Below are 17,116 nucleotides of genomic sequence, written 5' to 3'. Positions count from 1 at the left end.
CTCCCTCAGTACTGACCCTCCGACAGTGCCACACTCCCTCAGTACTGACCCTCCGACAGTGCCACACTCCCTCAGTACTGACCCTCCGACAGTGCCACACTCCCTCAGTACCGACCCTCCGACAGTGCCGCACTCCCTCAGTACTGACCCTCCGACAGTGCCGCACTCCCTCAGTACTGACCCTCCGACAGTGCCACACTCCCTCAGTACTGACCCTCCGACAGTGCCGCACTCCCTCGGTACCGACCCTCCGACAGTGCCGCACTCCCTCAGTACCGACCCTCCGACAGTGCCACACTCCCTCGGTACCGACCCTCTGACAGTGCCGCACTCCCTTGGTACCGACCCTCCGACAGTGCCACACTCCCTTGGTACCGACCCTCTGACAGTGCCACACTCCCTTGGTACCGACCCTCCGACAGTGCCACACTCCCTCGGTACCGACCCTCCGACAGTGCCGCACTCCCTCAGTACCGACCCTCCGACAGTGCCACACTCCCTCGGTACCGACCCTCCGACAGTGCAGCACTCCCTCAGTACCGACCCTCCGACAGTGCCACACTCCCTCAGTACCGACCCTCCGACAGTGCCACACTCCCTCAGTACCGACCCTCCGACAGTGCCACACTCCCTCAGTACTGCCCCTCCGACAGTGCCACACTCCCTTGGTACCGACCCTCCGACAGTGCCACACTCCCTTGGTACCGACCCTCCGACAGTGCCGCACTCCCTCGGTACCGACCCTCTGACAGTGCCACACTCCCTTGGTACCGACCCTCCGACAGTGCCACACTCCCTTGGTACCGACCCTCTGACAGTGCCGCACTCCCTTGGTACCGACCCTCCGACAGTGCCGCACTCCCTTGGTACTGACCCTCCGACAGTGCCACACTCCCTCAGTACCGACCCTCCGACAGTGCCACACTCCCTCAGTACCGACCCTCCGACAGTGCCGCACTCCCTCAGTACCGACCCTCTGACAGTGCCACACTCCCTCAGTACCGACCCTCCGACAGTGCCGCACTCCCTCAGTACCGACCCTCTGACAGTGCCACACTCCCTCAGTACCGACCCTCCGACAGTGCAGCACTCCCTCAGTACTGACCCTCCGACAGTGCCACACTCCCTCAGTACTGACCCTCCGACAGTGCCACACTCCCTCAGTACCGACCCTCCGACAGTGCAGCACTCCCTCAGTATTACACCGGAGTGTCAGCCTGGATTATGTGCTCAATTCTCTGGAGTGGGACTTGAACCCACGACCTTCTGACTGAGAGGCAAGTGTGCTACCCACTGAGCCACGGCTGACACCTAGTATAGGCCCAGACCCAGTAAGGACGGCAGGTTTCCGTCTCTAAAGGGATATTAGTGAACTAGTCGGGTTTTTACGACAGTCATAGTCACTTCTACTGATACCAGCTATTTATTTCCAGGATTTTTTTTTTTAAAAACTGAATTCAAATTCATGGTAGGATTGATGAATTATTAGTCCAGTCCTATGTATTACCAGTCTAGTAACGCAACCACTACACGACCATACCCTAAGGTTTAAAAGAGAGAGACTATACGTTGTTATGAATATGAGTGAGGATGAACAAACAGCACCCTTCTACAGTAGTTAAGCCACTTTTGTTGTGTTCATACCAGTCTTCCTTTGTCTGATAAAACTCGCACTGATAGCGCTCCGAAATATTTCAGTAGCTCCTCCTTCTCGTTCCGCGTTAGCTCAGCGGGAAGATGCCGCACCAGAATCGTCCGGCTGCTCTTGGTCTGAAGGACATTCTCTGTGGCAGCAGCAGCCATCGTACTGAGGATGCAAAAAAAACACAGGGCATCGGTCACCGCAATTACACGGGGCATCGGACACCGTGCGCCGCAATTACACGGGGCATCGGACACCGTGCGCCGCAATTACACGGGGCATCGGACACCGGGCGCCGCAATTACACGGGGCATCGGACACCGGGCGCCGCAATTACACGGGGCATCGGGCGCCACAATTACACGGGGCATCGAGCGCCGCAATTACACGGGGCATCGAGCGCCGCAATTACACGGGGCATCGGGCACCGCAATTACACGGGGCATCGGGCACCGGGCGCCGCAATTACACCGGGCATCGGTCACCGGGCGCCGCAATTACACGGGGCATCGGACACCACAATTACACGGGGCATCGGAAAGGATTCAAAGGTGTGATCAACCTGAATACAGAACTATAATGTGTTAAAATCCCAGAATCATCTGTGTCAATGTAAGTACTATGTGGTTATTACATCTATGATGGCGTGACCGGGAGTTTTCAAGTACCTTATTATAAAGAACTTGAATTTCTACAATGCCTTTCATGAATGCAGCAACTGCCAAAGCACTTTACAGCCAATGAAGTAACACTGAAGGGATTGGTGGAGGGAGGATGTGTTTGTGCCTCCCTCTGTCCCCCCCCCACATCTCCTCTCCTTCCCTCCCTCCTCCATCCATCCCTCCCTCCACATCTCCTCTCCTTCCCTCCCTCCTCCATCCATCCCTCCCTCCACATCTCCTCTCCTTCCCTCCCTCCTCCATCCATCCCTCCCTCCACATCTCCTCTCCTTCCCTCCCTCCTCCATCCATCCCTCCCTCCACATCTCCTCTCCTTCCTTCCCTCCCTCCTCCATCCATCCCTCCCTCCTCCATCCATCCCTCCCTCCTTCCACACTCTCTCTCTCCCTCCTTCCACACTCTCTCTCTCCCTCCCTCACATCCTCTCTCCCTCCTCCCTCATTCTCCTCTCTCCCTCCTCCCTCATTCTCCTCTCCCTCCTCCCTCATTCTCCTCTCCTCCCCTCCCTCCTCCATCCCCCCCTCCCTCCACTCTCCTCTCTCCCCCCCTCCCTCCACTCTCCTCCCCTCCCTCCACTCTCCTCCCCTCCCTCCACTCTCCTCCCCTCCCTCCACTCTCCTCTCCTCCCTCCACTCTCCTCTCCTCCCTCCACTCTCCTCCCCTCCCTCCACTCTCCCTCCTCCCTCATTCTCCTCTCCCTCCTCCCTCATTCTCCTCTCCCTCCTCCCTCACATCCTCTCTCCCTCCTCCCTCATTCTCCTCTCCCCCTCCTCAGGTTCTCCCTGATTCCCTCACTCACCGGAAGCGGATCCGCGGAGCTCTGCTCCAGTGCGCGCGTGCGCCTTACGTCCCGCTGGAGGCGCTCGGATGAGCAACCAATGGGTGAGCGGGGGGGGGGGGGGGGCGGAGGCCCCGCCCAGTGAGGGCGGAGGCCCCGCCCAGTGAGGGCGGAGGGACCACGTGGTGCAGAGCCTGGCTCATCCCTCAGTGAGATATTCAAAGACAAGTCCAAACACAGAGAGCTCGGTACTGGAAAGAAACGTTTAAATATCACTGTGTAATATTTACACTAAATATAGATCTCTTTGTGTAAATAAAGATTTCAGTGAATCTTAAAGCTAGAAAATATTCTGATGGCTCTTGCGGCCAAAGGATAAACAATATCCAAGAAGGAGGAGAATAAATAATAAAACAATGAAAGACTTGCATTTCTATAGCGCCTGTCACAACCTCAGGATGTCCCAAATCGCTTTACAGCCAGTGAAGTATTTTTGATGTACGGTCACTGTTATTAAGAGTGTCGGCTGTAGCCCGGTGGGTAATACTCTCACCCTCTGAGTTAGCAGGTTCATGGGCTCGAGTCCCACTCCAGAGACTTTGAGCACAAAATCCAGGTCTAACACTCCCGGTGCAGTACCGAGGGAGCGCTGCGCTGTCGGAGGTGCCGTCTTTCGGATGAGGCCTTAAACCGAGGCCCCGCCTGCCCCCTCAGGTGGACGCAAAAGATCCCACGGCACCATTTCAAAGAAGAGCAGGGGAGCTGTCCCCAATATCCCAGCCAATATTTATCTCTCAACCAGCATCACTAAAACAAAATTATCTGATGATTTATCACATTGCTGTTTGTGGGATCTTGCTGTGCGCAAATTTTCTGCCGCGTTTCCTACATTACAACAGTGACTACACTTCAAAAGTACTTCATTGGCTGTAAAGCGCTTTGGGACATTCTGAGATTGTGAAAGGCGCTATATAAATGTAAGTTCTTTCCTTCTTTCTCTTTCCAATGTAGTAAACATGGTGACCACCTCTACTGTGAAGTTACATGATCCAACACTGGACCCATTGTCACTGCTGAGTTCGACTGCTGTTTGATTTCCGTGTGACGGACAGATTTGAATGTTGTATCCTGTGTCGGGGGATAAGCCAATGTCGGCCCTTAGAAAGCGGGAGGGTGTTGTGTTTGTCAGGGCACGCTCACAGACCAAGAACAATAGACTCTTCATATCAGAGGCAGAGATATGATCTCCGAAAGGACTAGAGGTGCACCTTTAGCAACACATGCAAACAAGAGTGAGGAGAGGGAGCTCTTACTGGGAGACTGTTTGAGTAACCAGGACATGGGACGTTATGAGGCCCCTGAGCAGATATCATTGTCCCATTGGGACTGTAAAGTGACTACGATGGTCTTTGTATTTAAATTTAAAGACAAGCATCACTGAAGGTGCGTATATCAAAGGATTAGTGTACTCTGTACATCTGAGGGAGTTACTGATAGAGCATTATCCAATTACTGATATCGGTGGGATTTATCCTTTGAATATTCTCTCTCTAACACTCAGTGTCCATTAAAGTTCCAATATGTACGGCCCATTCCCCAATACTGACATATTACTGATATGGGAGGGATTTATCCTGTGAAAGTCACAGATGACATTTTATGTGACGTGAACTATCCGTCCTCACCCTTCTCGACCTGTCTGCAGCCTTTGACACGGTTGATTGCACCATTCTCCTCCAACGCCTCTCCTCCGTTGTCCTGTGGGACTGCGCTCGCCTGATTCCATTCTTATCTATCCAGTCATAGCCAGAGAATCTCCTGGCTTCCCTTCCTGCTCCCATTACCTCTGGAGTCTCGCAAGGATCTATCTTTGGCCCCCTCCTATTTCTCATCTACAGGCTGCCCCTCAGCGACATCATCCGAAAACACGATGTCAGGTTCCACATGTGCGCTGATGACACCCAGCTCTACCTCACCATCACCTCTCTTAACCCCTCCACTGCCTCTGATTTGCACACTGCTTGTCTGACATTAAGTATCGGATGTTATAAATTGGACAGCCAGGTGGTGAAGGATAGAATACTGGAGCCTGGTATTCAGTTGCTTCTAAGCCTTTATTCACAGAGTTCCATATTACCCACTCCACACTCTAGATAAGCTCTCATATAAATGAATACAAGAGAGCCCCAATTGATACGCACCACCCGTTTACAATTAACACTAATTGGTATAAATCATATGGATACAATTAACAGATTCCCTTCCTTCTCTTTAAATTTAAAAAAATTGAACTTTACATATAAAATACAAACAAAAATTTCAAAAATCAAAAACTTCCATACCCTGTACAATTTATACTATTCAAAGCATTACATTGTGAGGCGACCCTTCTCCAGGACCCCTCATCATTTCTTCGTACATGTACTTCTTTTAGTAAAACAATCCAACAGTTGAAGGTTTGAATCCACCCGTTTAATTTTAGAGATTTCCTTTCTCTCCAGCATTTGTTTTAAGCCAACAAGGTCAATCTGTAATCTTTTCTCACTCACATTTTTCATAGAGTGTATATTAACCCAAAACGAACGATTGTCTACATAACATTCACTGGGTATACTATCCTAGAAGTAAAGGGAATTAGGGGTTATGGGGAGCGGGCAGGAAATTGGACATGAAGCTGAGTTCGGATCGGTCAATGCCCTGTGGGTGGCGGAGAGGGCCCAGGGGCTGAGTGGCCGGGTCCTGCTCCTACTTCTTGTGTTCTTTAGATTTGTGGTTGGGATCAGATCAGCCATGATCTTATTGAATGGCGGAGCAGGCTCGAGGGGCCGATTGGCCTACTCCTGCTCCTATTTCTTATGTTCTTATGTTCTTCAGTACTCCCATTCTACAGGATGTCACTCAAAATATTTGCCAAATAAAATCCCATATCCACTGCGTCGACAAGAGCCAGTGTTTCAGCAGCCAGAGTACTTTTAACAACCCTTTGTATTTTCTTAGCTTCCCAAGCTAAAGGACAACATTTCCCATTCTCACCCATAAGAAACACTATGAAACCAGCTGTACTAGAATACCCATCAGGACGATTTGCATATGAAGCATCGCTAAAGATAACTCACTTCATTTTCTTTGGGTCACCTCAGGATGGGAACTTAAGTACGCATTTATCGATATTTAATTTTCGTAATGTTTTATTTGCCCTTAAAACATTGTCTACTACGGGATGTTTCATTGAAGTACTTAACTCAACACATCAAAACTAGCAATTGGTCCAGTCTGAGTGCACAATCAATTCAACTGACCAATCAAGCTTTAAAATTGCTCTGTCTCTTCTTTAGATATAACCTCACCTTCCTGTGATGACCTGGTACGATTCTCCAGGATGGGGGTAACACTCTCTAAATAGGACTGTTGATTTAAAGTTATACCAGATCCACTCTGCTTAATATCTAAACCAATATATTTAAAAGCCCCACAGGCCCTCCCAAACCCGCGACCTCTACCACCTAGAAGGACAAGGGCAGCAGGCACATGGGAACAACACCACCTGCACATTCCCCTCCAAGTCACGCACCATCCCGACTTGGAAATATATCGCCGTTCCTTCATCGTCGCTGGGTCAAAATCCTGGAACTTTCTAAAAACAGCACTGTGGGAGAGCCTTCACCACACGGACTGCAGCGGTTCAAGAAGGCGGCTCACCACCACCTTCTCGAGGGCAATTAGGGGTGGGCAATAAATGCCGGCCTCGCCAGCGACGCCCACATCCCGTGAACGAATTTTTAAAAAGGCCTGACTCCCAATTGTGAATTCTACTCTATTCTTAATGACGAATTTCTCAAATTCCGCAGTACCACCCCATAAGAAATCATCAACTTGCAACATGAAGATGCCTGAAAGTTTTCCATCATGGTACCAATAAAACATTGCAGGATCTGCTTTTAGTTCAACCAGCAACCTATTTCCAGCAAAACAGATCTCACCGAAAAATACCATACCCTGGAAGCATCATTCAGGCCATAGGTGCATTTGTTTAGTTTCCATAGTTTTCCTTCCGCACCTGCTGCCTCTTGAGGCAGTTTTCAGATACACTTCTCTCTGAAAAGTATCGCCCTGCAGAAATGTAGCTCTTATGTCAATTGACCTACACCCCCATGAAAATGTTGCCAAAAGAGCCAAAAAGATTTTTAAGATCACCTTTCCAGCAGTGGGAGAATCCACTTGAACATCTGTATTACCCAGTTTCTCTTCAAAACCCCTGGCTACCAACCTCGCTTTAGCCTCATAAATCCCATCTGCAAGGACTCTATTCGACAAAGCTGGTTGACCCTTATCTGTTACCTCAGAATAAACTCCAAATTCTTTCTGACTATCTAACTCCTCTTGTTTTGCCTCTCTTACTCGTTTATTCTTAAGTTTATTGGCAGCCACCAAAACTACACGATCATGAGGACTTCTGCTTCTAGTTTTGTTACGTGAAAGTTCTGTGGTCTTTGTTTCATTGTCTGGCCCAGTCAAGCTAGGTCTTCTACTTCCACTTCTATGTCTGTAGGAACTACTATTGTGGGATCTCCCTCTTTCATCTCTAATTCGTGATCGTTTTCTGACGTGAGATTCACTTCCGGACTCCCTATCATTACTTGTACTCCGCTTTTGTGCTCTCCACTCTTTTACCCCATTCTGCCAATCCATGGACCTCGCCTCATGGCCATCATCCTGAACATTCAACCAAAATTTATACCTACCAGTAGCTTTGCCTGCACGTCCCCAAAATTGTTGCATCCCTCAATTCATTAGTCCCTTCTGGAACATATGTCACCCATGTGCCCACTTTGGGTAATTGATCTGTGGATGTGATAGCTCTGTCACGTGTTTCTTGATCAATGACATTACCACTGTCCAGCCCTTGATCCACCTCAGTCTGTACCTCAGGAACCTCGTCAAAAAAATCATGAACATCTGAGCCACAAGGTGCCTCGTTTATTTCTATCACCTGCTCAGAGTCCGAGATTTTATAATTAATTCCAATTAATCATGAGGAATGAGCCGTAACAGTTTGATTGCCATGTTGGGTAAGTACTGTCTTACCATCACGACCTATTACCTTACCAGGGCCTTTCCATTGCCTGTGATCCTCTCTTTTATAGTATACCAAATCCCCTGAATTGAACTCTGTCGCAGATGGTCTAATACGATGCCTCAGTGCTCTATGAATTTTCTCTGATCCCTCAGCCTTGATAAAAGCCTGTCTCCCTGCATGCATAGCATTTAAATGCTCAGAAAAAATGGCACTAATTGTAGTATCTTCTAGAGCAGGAGGATTATCACAAAGAACAGAAGGTAATTTGGGATTGCGCCCATAGACTAGTTGGTAAGGACTATATCCTCCAACAATCTGAAGAGGATTCTTTGCATGAATTGACCATGCTAGGACAGTTGACAATTTACACTCTGTCCGATCAGCTAAAATTCTATGCACCATGTTATCAATCACACCATGATTTCTTCACAAAGACCGTTACTAAAATGGCTCTCAGCTGCTGTATTCATGACAATTATATTCATATTCTCACACATATCTCTGAACTCTGCGTTAGTGAATTCACCTTCGTTATCAGTCAAAAACTTTGCTGGTGTCCCAAGTCCAATCCCTGTCCACTTTTCTATAATTTTATCTGAATAACCTTCTCCTTACTATATATTAGTGTAGAAATACTAAATCTTGTAGCCAGGTCAATAAAACGTAAGATGAAAATATTTCTGTCTTTGTCCCATACCTTTAGATCCATGGCAACTACCTCGTTAAAGTCACATGCTAATGGAACACTTACAATAGGACGGGGGGTGGGGGGCGTCCGTCTATACTTCACACAGATTTCACAGTTCTCACTAATCTCTTCTATTAGCCTCGTATACTCCTCATCAACTACACCTGCATCTTTTAGCAGGATCTTTAAACATTGAGAAGTGGGGTGGGCAAATTGTCTACGTGACTTTAAGATAATTTGTTTTTTTTCTCTCTTATCCTTATCGCCTGACGCCATTAATACTAGCCTAACACGCTGATGAGAAACATCACATTTTATTAAGGGGATACAATAATACCCTGACTGGGTAAACTGCAAATCAATTTCCCAAAAATGATTGTCTCATCGTGTTCCATGTCAAGTTTTCATTTTTGCCTTTTTCATGGAAGGTTTAACCAAAAGCATAGGTATCTCACGAGAGACTACATCCGTACTTGTAAAATGGCTTACTCCAGCTCTCTTACATGGAATTACCACTCTCTTGAGTGACCTCAAGGTGTTGTCATCTCCAAACCTAAAACATGTAGAACTTTTATATTCCTTAACCTTGCATCGATCCTCACTACTTAGTGAATCAAGATAACATTTTAACCAATCTACCCCGCACACAGTTGAAGTATATGTACTATATAACACCGCACAATTAAAGGAATCCGCGACTAATACATTCATCACAGGATTAAAACTCCTTGTGACCAGTATAATCTGTTCATATTCATCATTATCTTCATTCTCTTCCTCGGAACTACTTTCTTCATGCGTCATTTCAAAGACCCTGCGTCTTCACTCTGGGCAATTTGCCTCATAATGATACTTAGAGTCACATCTAAAGCATCTACTGATTTTTCCTTGGGCATTCCTGGAATTCATTTGCCTGTTATTACTGTCCCAATTTTGTCTTCTGATGATATAACTGGATTTGCTGTACCTGCTTTCATCACCAATCTGGCTGTCTCTAATCCTTCCGTCATATTGACACATGCATCCTGTCTCTTAAAAATTTTGAAACCTGGTCTGGCACCTAACATTTAGTGACTGGAACATTTTGAAACCTGGTAATCATCGAATCTTCTATTCTTTGTGTCACAGCGGAAGGCCCCATTTGTTCTGTGAAGGCTGAAGGGAGTGACTGTTTCCCCAGGAATTTTCTTAAGGCAAGAACTGGACACCAGTTAGGACGCCTTAGCACAATCTAGTAATTTAAACTCCAGTACCGATCCAGGGATTCCCAATTGGAACTTTGTCAACCTTTCACACAATTTGTTAAAGTCCATGATACGCTCTTCCATTGAATGTCCATCCATTTTCCAAAATCTATCAAATGCTGAGCAGCCCTCAGAGGCACTTAACAGGACATCTTTCTTGTAGATTTGATCCAGAAATTCTATTAGAAAGGTAAAACCTTCATCATTATCCAAAAGATCTGAATCCATCTCAGAAAATACCTTACTTCTGATTTTACTTCGTTCAGGAAGCGACACGGCCAAGGCCGGGCCTTGTTTTCTCTTTGGCAGAGTAGTGTCCACATATCAACCTCATTCTTCCACTGGTCATACAGTTCAAACTCCGAGAACGTCGGAGGGGAATCGTACCTCGATGATTTAAACTTGCTTTCTGCCATTTTCCACAATGGCCACCAGGCTTTCAAGTTTTTGTTTTTTTTATGTCCAAAAAAAATCCAACGTCCACCTTTAGGCAACCATCCTCTGCTACCATGTAATAAATTGGATGGCCCAGTGGTGAAGGATAGAATACTAGAGCCTGGTCTTCAGTTGCTTCCAAGACTTTATTCACAGAGATCCATATTATGCACTCCACACCCTAGATAAGCTCTCATATAAATGCGTCCAGCTCCAACAACACTCAAGAAGCTCGACACCATCCAGGACAAAGCAGCCCGCTTGATTGGCACCCCATCCACCACCCTAAACATTTACTCCCTTCACCACCGGCGCACTGTGGCTGCAGTGTGTACCATCCACAGGATGCACTGCAGCAACTCGCCAAGGCTTCTTCGACAGCACCTCCAAAACCCGCGACCTCTACCACCTAGAAGGACAAGAGCAGCAGGTACATGGGAACAACATCACCTGCACAGTCCCCGCCAAGTCACACACCATCCCGACTTGGAAATATATCGCCGTTCCTTCATCGTCGCTGGGTCAAAATCCTGGAACTCCCTTCCTAACAGCATTGTGGGAGAACCTTCACCACACGGACTGCAGCGGTTCATGAAGGCGGCTCACCACCACCTTCTCAAGGGCAATTAGGGATGGGCAATAAATGCCGGCCTCGCCAGCGACGCCCACATCCCGTGAACGAATAATAAAAAAAGAATACAAGAGCGTCCCCAATTGATACACACCACCTGAATACAATTAACACTAATTGATATAAATCATATGGATACAATTAACATTGGATGAGGAGAAATGTCCTTTTCGATTGAATGACCGTCTGTTCATCCATTCAGGGGCAGTCACACTACTGGGAGTGTACGATAGACCCCCAAACAGCCAGAGGGAGATAGAGGAGCAAATATGTAGGCAAATTTCTGAGAAGTGCAAAAACAATAGGGCAGTCATAGTACAGGATTTCAACTACCCTAATATTAACTGGGATAGAATCAGTGTAAAAGATATAGAGGGTGCAGAATTCTTAAAATGCATTCAGGAGAACTTTTTTAGCCAGTACGTAGCAAGCCCAACAAGAGAGGGGGCAGCTCTAGACTTAGTTTTAGGGAATGAAGCTGGGCAGGCGGGAGGAGTATCAGTGGGAGAGCATTTTTCTGGTAGTGATCATAATTCAGTTAGATTTAGCATAGTTATGGAAAAAGACAAAGATAGAACAGGAGTAAAAGTTTTCAATTGGGGATAGGCCAATTTTACTAAGCTGAGAAGTAATTTAGCAAAAGTGGACTGGAAACAGCTACTTGAAGGTAAATCAGTGTCAGAGCACTGGGAAGCATTCAAGAAGGAGATAGTGAGGGTTCACAGCAAATATGTTCCCACAAAGAAAGAGGGTGGGATTCCCAAATCTAGAGCCCCCTGGATGTCAAGGAGCACACAGGGTAGGATAAGGCAAAAAAGGGAAAGCTTATGTCAGATACCGAGAGCTCAATACTGCAGAAAGCCTAGAGGAGTATAGAAAGTGCAGGGGTGAAATTAAAAAGGAAATTAGGAAAGCAAAGAGAGGGCATGAAAAAATACTGGTAAGTAAAATCAAGGAAAACACAAAGATGTTTTATAAATACATAAAGAGTAAGAGGATAACTAAGGAAAGAGTAGGGCCTATTAGAGACCAAAAAGGTAACTTGTGTGTGGAGACGGAAGATGTGGGTATGGTTCTTAATGAATACTTTGTGTTTGTCTTCACAAAAGAGGGGGACGATGCAAACATTGTAGTTAAGGAGGAGAAGTGTGAAATATTGGCTGGGATAAACATAGTGAGAGAGGAAGTATTAAGGGGATTAGCACGTTTGAAAGGAGATAAATCGCCAGGCCCGGATGAAATGTATCCCAGGCTTTTAAGAGAAGCAAAGGAGGAAATAGCGGAGGTTTTGACCATCATTTTCCAATACTCTCTGGCTACAGGCATGGTGCCGGAGGATTGGAGGACTGCTGACGTTGTGCTGTTGTTTAAGAAGGGAGAAAGGGATTGACCGAGTAATTACAGGCTAGTCAGTCTAACCTCGGTGGTGGGCAAATTATTGGAAACAATTCTGAGGGACAGTATTAATCGTCATTTAGAAAGGCACAGATTAATCAAGGACAGTCAACATGGATTTGTTAAGGGAAGGTCGTGTCTGACTAATTTGATTGAATTTTTTGAGGAGGTAACAAGTAGGGTTGATGAGGGTAGCGCATTTGATGTGGTCCATATGGATTTTAGCAAGGCTTTTGACAAGTTCCCACATGGCAGACACGTCAGAAAAGTAAAAGCCCATGGGATCCAAGGGAAAGTGGCTAGTTGGATCCAAAATTGTTTCAGTGGCAGGAAGCAAAGGGTAATTGTTGACGAGTGTTATTTTTTTTTCGTTCATGGGTTGTGGGCGTCGCTGGCGAGGCCAGCATTTATTGCCCATCCCTAATTGCCCTTGAGAAGGTGGTGGTGAGCCGCCTTCTTGATCTGCTGCAGTCCGTGTGGTGACGGTTCTCCCACAGTGCTGTTAGGAAGGGAGTTCCAGGATTTTGAACCAGCGACGATGAAGGAACGGCGATATATTTCCAAGTCAGGATGGTGTGTGACTTGGAGGGGGACGTGCAGGTGGTGTTGTTCCCATGTGCTTGCTGCCCTTGTCCTTCTAGGTGGTAGAGGTCGCGGGTTTTGGAGGTGCTGTCGAAGAAGCCTTGGCGAGTTGCTGCAGTGCATCCTGTGGATGGTACACACTGCAGCCACGGTGCGCCGGTGGTGAAGGGAGTGAATGTTTAGGGTGGTGGATGGGGTGCCAATCAAGCGGGTTGCTTTGTCCTGGATGGTGTTGAGCTTCTTGAGTGTTGATGCAGCTGCACTCATCCAAGCAAGTGGAGAATATTCCATCACACTCCTGACTTGTGCCTTGCGGATGGTGGAAAGGCTTTGGGGAGTCAAGAGGTGAGTCACTCGCCGCAGAATACCCAGCCTCTGACCTGCTCTTGTAGCCACAGTATTTATATGACTGGTCCAGTTAAATTTCTGGTCAATGGTGACCCCCAGGATGTTGATGGTGGGGGATTCGGCGATGGTAATGCCGTTCAATGTCAAGGGGAGGTGGTTAGACTCTCTCTTGTTGGAGATGGTCATCGCCTGGCACTTGTCTGGTGCGAATGTTACTTGCCACCTATCAGCCCAAGCCTGGATGTTGTCCAGGTCTTGCTGCATGCGGGCACGGACTGCTTCATTATCTGAGGGGTTGCGAATGCAACTGAACACTGTGCAATCATCAGCGAATATCCCCATTTCTGACCTTATGATGGAGGGAAGGTCATTGATGAAGCAGCTGAAGATGGTTGGGCCTAGGACACTGCCCTGAGGAACTCCTGCAGCAATGTCCTGGGGCTGAGATGATTGGCCTCCAACAACCACTACCATCTTCCTTTGTGCTAGGTATGACTCCAGCCACTGGAGAGTTTTCCCCCCGATTCACATTGACTTCAATTTTACTCGGGCTCCGTGGTGCCACACTCGGTCAAATGCTGCCTTGATGTCAAGGGCAGTCACTCTCACCTCACCTCTGGAATTCAGCTCTTTTGTCCATGTTTGGACCAAGGCTGTAATGAGGTCTGGAGCCGAGTGGTCCTGGCGGAACCGAAACTGAGCATCGGTGAGCAGGTTATTGGTGAGTAAGTGCCGCTTGATAGCACTGTCGACGACACCTTCCATCACTTTGCTGATGATTGAGAGTAGACTGATGGGGCGGTAATTGGCCAGATTGGATTTGTCCTGCTTTTTGTGGACAGGACATACCAGGGCAATTTTCCACATTGTTGGGTAGATGCCAGTGTTGTGACTGGAAGGCTGTTTCCAGTGGTGTTACACAGGGCTCAGTACTAGGTCCCTTTTTATGATATATATTAATGATTTGGACTTAAATGTAGGGGGCATAATTAAGAAGTTCACAGATGATACAAAAATTGGCCATGTGGATGACAGTGAGGAGGAAAGCTGTAGACTGCAGGAAGATATCAATGGAATGGTCAGGTGGGCAGAAAAGTGGCAAATGGAATTCAATCCAAAGTGTGAGGTAATGCATTTGGGGAGGGCAAACAAGGCAAGGGAATTCACAATAAATGGGAGGATACTGAGAGGTATAGAGGAAGAGAGGGACCTTGGAGTGCATGTCCACAGATCCCTGAAGGTAGCAGATCAGGTAGATAAGATGGTTAAGAAGGCATATGAGATACTTTCCTTTATTAGCCGAGGCATAGAATATAAGAGCAGGGAGGTTATGCCAGAACTGTATAAAACACTAGTTAGGCCACGGTTTGAGTACTGTGAACAGTTCTGGTCACCACATTACAGGAAAAATGTGATTGCACTAGAGAGAGTACAGAGGAGATTTACAAGGATGTTGCCAGGACTGGAGTATTTTAGCTATGAGGAAAGCTTAGATAGTCTGGGGTTGTTTTCTTTGGAACAGAGGAGGCTGAGGGGAGATTTAATTGAGGTATGTAAAGTTATGAAGGGCTAAGATAGAGTGGATAGGAAGGACCTATTTCCCTTAGCAGAGCGGTCAATAACCAGGGGGCATAGATTTAAAGTGATTGGTAGAGGGCTTAGAGGGGAGTTGTGGAGAAATTTTTTCACCCAGAGGGTGGTGGGGGTCTGGAACTCACTGCCTGAAAAGGTGGTAGAGGCAGAAACCCTCAAATCATTTAAAAAGTACTTGAATATGCACTTGAAGTGCCGTAACCTACAGGGCTACGGACCAAGAGCTGGAAAGTGGGATTAAGCTGGATAGCTCTTTTTTGGCCGGCACAGACACGATGGGCCGAATGGCCTCCTTCTCTGCCGTAAATTTCTATGATTCTGTGATTCTAATTAAATATTGCGAAGACCAAAGCCATTGTCTTCGCTCCCTGCCACGAGCTCTGTTCCCGAGTCACCGATTCCATCCCTCTCCCTGACCACTGTCTGAGGCTGAACCAGACCGTTCGCAACCTTGATGTCCTATTTGACCCTGCGATGAGTTTCCGACACCATATCCTCTCCATTACCGAGACTGCCTACGTTCAACTCTGTAACATCGCCCACCTCAACCTTTGCCTCAGCTCATCTGCTGCTGAAACCCTCATCCATGCTTCTATTATTTCCAGACTCGACAATTCCAATGGTCTCCTGACCGGCCTCCCATCTCCCACTCTCCGTAAACTTCAGCTCCTCCAAAACTCTGCTGCCTGTTTCCTAAGTCACATCCAGACCCATTCACCCATCATCCCTGCGCTCACTGACCTACACTGGCTCCCGGTCCGGCAATGCCTTGATTTTAAAAGTCTCATCCTTGTGTTCAAATCCCTCCATGGCTTCGCCCCTCCCTATCTCTGTAACCTCCTCCAGCCCTACACCCCTCCCTATCTCTGTAACCTCCTCCAGCCCTACACCCCTCCCTATCTCTGTAACCTCCTCCAGCCCTACACCCCTCCCTATCTCTGTAACCTCCTCCAGCCCTACACCCCTCCCTATCTCTGTAACCTCCTCCAGCCCTACACCCCTCCCTATCTCTGTAACCTCCTCCAGCCCTAAATGCAACACTCCGAGATCTCTGCACTCCTCCAATTCTGGCCTCTTGCGCATCCCCGAATTTCTTTACCCCACCATTGGCGGCCGTGCCTTCAGCTGCCTAGGCCCTAAGCTCTGGAATTCCCTCCCTAAACCTCTCCCCCTCTCCACTTCTCTCTCCTCATTTAAGTCGCTCCCTAAATCCTGCCTCTTTGACCAAGCTTTTGGTCACCTGGCCTAGTATCTCTTTGTGTGGCTTGGTGACAAATTTGATCAGATTACGCTCCTGTGCAGCCTTGGGATGTTTTACTCTGTTAAAGATGTTATATAAATGCAGGTGGTTGTTGCTGAATATTCTCAGGCAGAGCCCATTAAAGCTCCAATGTTCACAGTCCATTGCTCAATACTGACACATTACTGACCAAAACATGCTCGGACCCTTCCCCCAGATCCAATCTCCCTACAACCTTCATGCTGGGCAGCTGAAGACAAGTTATTTCACAGCACCAAAGCCCAACTGGTTACCAAGGGCCCAGGAGAGATGTTTGTTTATCTCATTGCTGTCTCACTGGAAGTCCTTAATTTGCATGGATTCTGCCTTATTATCGAACATTGATAAATGATAAGGTTTCATGCAAATTGACACTGCCACCAGTCACATGTGACTCCGATATCTGCTTGTGGCGGAGGATGAGGTGTCACTGAGTCTGACACCGCAGACTGCACCTGAGACTGAGGAGGGTGCGGGTGAACTGAACTCACTGCATCTCACACAACGACACCTCCTTTGGACACTCTGCTAAGCAGTCAGGTAAGAATGGACTTTTAGAACATGCTCAGAAGTTTGTCACTTGCTAAGTACGGACTCAGGGGGCTACAGCTTGTCCTGTCCCGATACAGGCTCAGTAATGTCCTGTGTTAGAATATTAGCACGGGGTTTGAAAAAGGGAGACTAGAGATGGACCCGGAGGAGAGAGATGGAATGCCAGGAGCACACTTGATTCAATCATTGGAG

The 17,116-nt window shown here is 47.5% G+C and overlaps 1 protein-coding gene across 8 annotated transcripts in view; it reads right to left on the bottom strand.

Moving 5' to 3' along the window:
- The window catches only part of rnpc3 (RNA-binding region (RNP1, RRM) containing 3), a 58,288-nt gene extending 55,108 nt beyond the window's left edge, over positions 1-3,180 (bottom strand). For 7 of the 8 annotated variants that reach the window (XR_010963808.1, XR_010963806.1, XR_010963809.1 and 4 more), the window contains exons 1-2: positions 2,311-2,424; positions 1,645-1,807 (exon numbers count right to left, since the gene is read on the bottom strand). Coding sequence is in view for 4 of the 8 variants with exons in the window: in XM_067989775.1 (XP_067845876.1) it covers positions 1,645-1,803 (159 nt within the window). In the remaining 4 variants the exon portion in view is untranslated. Of the gene's footprint in view, positions 1-1,644; positions 1,808-2,310; positions 2,425-3,121 lie in introns of those variants that run through there. The other variant, XR_010963807.1, reaches the window with a different exon arrangement.
- Positions 3,181-17,116: the final 13,936 nt, after the last annotated feature.

Source organism: Heptranchias perlo, chromosome 9, assembly GCF_035084215.1.
Source record: "Heptranchias perlo isolate sHepPer1 chromosome 9, sHepPer1.hap1, whole genome shotgun sequence".
NCBI lineage: Eukaryota > Metazoa > Chordata > Chondrichthyes > Hexanchiformes > Hexanchidae > Heptranchias > Heptranchias perlo.
Note: the sequence above shows the minus strand (reverse complement) of the source record. Positions and strands in the feature narration are given on the sequence as shown.